Source organism: Otolemur garnettii, unplaced genomic scaffold (assembly GCF_000181295.1).
Source record: "Otolemur garnettii isolate 467f Iridium unplaced genomic scaffold, OtoGar3 scaffold00008, whole genome shotgun sequence".
NCBI classification, from domain to species: domain Eukaryota; kingdom Metazoa; phylum Chordata; class Mammalia; order Primates; family Galagidae; genus Otolemur; species Otolemur garnettii.
Genome location: NW_003852403.1, coordinates 12,187,943 through 12,192,671, shown reverse-complemented (window position 1 = coordinate 12,192,671; position 4,729 = coordinate 12,187,943). Strand labels below are relative to the sequence as shown.

General features: G+C 34.8%; 1 protein-coding gene across 3 annotated transcripts in view; it reads right to left on the bottom strand.

The window, feature by feature from the left end:
• The window catches only part of CFAP70 (cilia and flagella associated protein 70), a 103,097-nt gene that overhangs the window by 66,558 nt on the left and 31,810 nt on the right, over positions 1–4,729 (bottom strand). For all 3 annotated transcript variants that reach the window (XM_023509565.1, XM_023509566.1, XM_003783561.3), the window contains one exon: positions 165–347. In XM_023509565.1, coding sequence (XP_023365333.1) covers positions 165–347 — 183 coding nt within the window. The remainder of the gene's footprint in view (positions 1–164; positions 348–4,729) is intronic.

Genomic DNA, 4,729 nt, shown 5'->3' with positions numbered 1-4,729 from the left:
ATGGCTGACACTTTAGCCGCTTGAGCCACAGGTGCCAAGCCGAATAAGTGTTTTATTTTGACAGGTGACAGATGTATATAAATTAGTGATTTGCAAAATGCTTTATCATCTGTCAGGACACTGAATTTATCATAAAACTCGGCATAATTCATGCTTTCTCTCACCTCAGGGTGGTTGAGTTCTCCTTCTTCTTCCTCATAAGGACCACCAACAATAAATGCATCGGGAATGTTATTAGCTCCTGGAGCCAGAATGTTCGAAATAGGCCATTTTTTGGGCCGGGGAACAGGTTCTTTTTCCCCTCCAAGCTTCAGCATTCCATTCTTGAATAAAATGGGATAGTCCTTCTACAGGAATCAATATCAGGAAAAATTGTAAAGGACAAAAAAGATTACTGGGTTATCTTTACAATGGAATGCTAGATGTAAAACATACGTGTACTCTCCCATGGTTATATGGTTCTAAGGAAGGGACTATGACCTTTATTGTCTTTGTGATGTTTTAAAACTCTGTAATTTATAAAAAATTGATAATAATGCAAATTGTTATTGTTCATAAATATACAAATATATTTTTCCAGTGGTGATGGAACCAATTATTGCTCTGGGGCTAAAAACAAAATAAGTTTTAAATTGTTAGTAAATTCATTTCAGCATTCCTGATGCATATATATATATATGTATATATATGAGACACTTCTTCAGATTGTCCTTTGAACTAGTTTTCATATCTTACTGAGTCCCTCACTAATTAAATAAAATCCTTGATCAAATTCTTTGTCATTTATATTTATATGAGAATCATGTTCATACCTTTCTAAAAAGTATCCTTTAAAAAAACTAAAATCTGACAAGGGGCTAAAAATATACGCATTTTCATATCTTATAATTTATATAAACTATACTTTCAATGAAAAATTGGTAAAGGATATAAATAGACAATTTAGAGAAGAGGAAATTAAAAAGTCCAACATTGAAATAAAAACAGGTTTTAGGTAGCACCTGTGGCTCAAAGGAGGAGGGCACTGGCCCTATACACCAGAGGTGGTGGGTTCAAACTCAGCTGCAGACAAAAAACACACACACACACACGTTTTATTCTAGCATTTTTATGGTTTCAGGTTTTAGTCTCTCTTAAGTTAATTTATGTACATGGTAACAGATAGGGGTCCAGTTTTGTTTTGCATATGGCTATCCAGTTTTCCCAGCACTATTTACTGAAATAGCACCAGTGTGTGCTTTCTGCAGTATGTGTTTTGTCTGCTTTGTCAAAGATCAGTTGCTTTTAAATGTATGATTTTACTTCTGGGTTTTCTATTCTCTTCCATTGATCTGTGCATCTACTTTCATACTATTACCATGCTGTTTTAGTTACTATAGCATTGCACATTGGCCTAGGCAAAGAATTATGAAAGAGATCCCCAAAGCAAATGTAAAACCAAAAATGTAACTTAATTAAACTAAAAAGCTTCTGCATAGCAAAAGAAATAATCATCAAATAGACAACCTACAGGATGAGAGAAAATATTTGCAAACTATGCATCTGCCAAAAGACTAATATCCAGAATCTACAAGGAGTTCAAACAACTCAGCAAGAAAAAAAAACTATTAAAAAGTAGACAAATGACATGAATAAACATTTTTACAAAGAAGATATCAAATGACCAACCAATATACAAAAAAAATTGCTCAATCTCACTAATCACCAGAGAAATGAAAATTAAAATGACAACAAGATACCATCTTACCTCTGTCAGAATGATCATTATTAAAAAGTGAAAAAAAACAGCCGGGCGTTTTGGCAGGTGCCTGTAGTCCCAGTTACTGGGAGGCTGAGGCAAGAGAATCGCTTAAGCCCAAGAGTTTGAGGTTGCTGTGAGCTGTGACATCACAGCACTCTACCAAGGGCAACACACTGAGACTCTGTCTCAAAAAAAAAAAAAGTCAAAAAACAATAGATGTTGGTGCAGATGCAGTGATAAGAAAACACTTATACACAGGTGGCAGGAATGTAAATTAGTATAACCTCTATAGAAAACAGTATGGAGGTTTCTTAAATAATTAAAGGTAAATCTACCATTTGACCCAATAATCTCACTACTAAGTAATTACCCAAAGGAAAATAAGGGCCTTGTATGGAAATTGCAGCACAATTCATAAGCACAAAGATATGGAATCATCCTAAGTGTTCACCAAATGATGAGTGGTTAAAGAAAATGAGGTATATATGTGTAGCACAGAATACTACTCAGCTATAAAAAAGAATTAAATAGTGTCTTTTGCAACAACTTGGATGGAAAAGAAGGCCCTTAACCTAAGCCAGTGATTCTCAACCTTCCTAATGCCCTGGCCCTTTAATACAGTTCCTGTGGGTCGCAACCCACAGGTTGAGAACCACTGAGAAGTAACTTAGGGATGAAAAACCAAATACCATATGTTCTCACTTATAAATGGGAGCTAAACTTCATGAATGCATAATAATACAGGGTGGAATAATAGACAGTGAAGACTCCAAAGGTGGAAGGATGGAAGAGGAGTGAGGGGTGAAAAATAACCCATTGTACTCAACAATGTACATTAGTTGAGTGATGGGTATACTAAAAGACCTCACTTTTGTATTATATATTCATCTAAGAAAACTGCATTGGGGTACAAGTGAATCTTTCTAAAAGCAGAGTATGAATGTCTTAACTCAATAACTAAGAAAATGACACGAAGGCTATGTTAACCAGTTTAGTGAGAGTATCTCAAAATGTATATGAAAATCCCACACTGTACCCTGTGATTGCATTAATGTACACAGCTATGATTTAATAAAAAAAAAAAAAGAAAGAAAACTGCATTTGTACCCCCCTGAATATATTGATAGAAAAATAAATAAATAAAACATGCTATGTATCATTAATAATCAGTGAAATGTATATTAAAACAATGAGATTTTAAATCATAGATTGGCAAAATCAAAGTCTGAAAATACCAAGTATTGGCAATATTGTGAATGTAAAAATATTATTCTTTGTCATAGTTGGTGGATGGGCAAATTGGTACAACTCTAGAAAGCAATTTTGTAGCTTCTAGTAAAATTTAATATCTACATACTATAAACAACCAGTTATTTGGGTTAAGCTTGGAAACCTTTTGGAAGGGCAGAGTAAAGACTCCTGAAAATCCATTCCTCCATAAAAACAAGGAAAATGCTTACAGAATGGTCAAAATTAAGGGTGCCAAGACCTTTCACTGGGGAAAAGACAGGCCCTTCATAAAATGGTGGTTGGAAAACTGGGTGTCCTCTTGCAAAAGAATGATATTAGACCCTTTTCAACACCATATAAAAATTAATTCCTAGTGGATCAAAAACCTAAACATAAGAATGAAACTACAGAAGCCTCAGAAGAAGACACAGGGGAAAAACTTTATAACAATGAAATTGGCAATGATTTCTTGGATATGATACCAAAGATACAGGCCACAAAAGCAAAGTAGATAAATTTAACTTCATGAAAATTAAAAACCCTTGTATATCAAACTATCAATGGAGTAAAAACAAAAATCAACCCACAAAAGGTGAGAACATATTTGCAAATCACATACTTAATAAGGAATTAAAAACCAGAATATGCAGAGAATTCCTAAAATTCAATAAGAAAAAAACACCCAATTTAAAAATGGTTGAAAGAATTGAACAAACACTTCCTCAAAGAATTTATACAAATGGCCAGTAAGCACATGAAAATATACTCAACTATCATTAGTCATAAGGGAAATGTGTATTAAAACCACAATGAGATGCCACTTTATACTCATTAGGATGGTTATTATAAAATAATAAAACAAACAGAAAATAACAAGTGTTGGTTAGGCTGTGGAGAAACTGGAAGCTTATTAGCTGCTGGTGGAAATATAAAATGGTACAGCCATTATGAAAAACAGTATTGCACTGCTTTAAAAAATCAAAAATGAAATTATCATATGCTATGTTTTGAATATGTCTCTCATATTTCCTGTGTTAGAAACTTAATCCACAATGCAAGTATTGAAAGGTGGGATTGCTACGAGGTGATTCAGCCATGAGAACTCTGCTGTCATGAATAATTATAGCTATTATTATGGGAGAGGGTTAGTTATTATAGGAGTGGGTTCCTGATAAAAGCAAGAGTTCAGCTCCTTTCCCTCCCTCTCTCAAAAATGCCTCCTTGCCTTTCCACCTCTGCCATGGGATAAGACAACAAGAAGGCTCTCAGGAGGTCCCTTGGACATTGGACTTCTCAGCCCCCAGAACTAAAGGAAATAAATGTTCTTTTGTTCCCAAAATACCCGCTATGTGGTATTCTGTTATAGCAGCAGAAAAAGGACTAGGACAGCATATAATCCAGAAATTCTCCTTCTGTGTATATACTCCAAAGAACTGAAAACAGGAATACACAAATTCATTTACTGAAGCAGAGAGAAAGAAGAAATGAGGCTGCTGAAACTTGACTCACACAAAAAGAAAAGTTAGTATTTACTGGAGGATCCTGAAATCAAAGAACTGAACTCTGAATTCATTAGGCAAATTAGAAATGGGTTCTTAAGCTTGAAAGATATATATGATTTAAAGTTGAATGTTTTGTAGCCAGGTGTTGTGGCAGGTGCCTGTAGTCCCAGCTACTCTGGAGGCTGAGGCAAGAGAATCGCTTAAGCCCAAGAGTTTGAGGTTGCTGTGAGCTGTGACAACACAGCACTCTACTGAG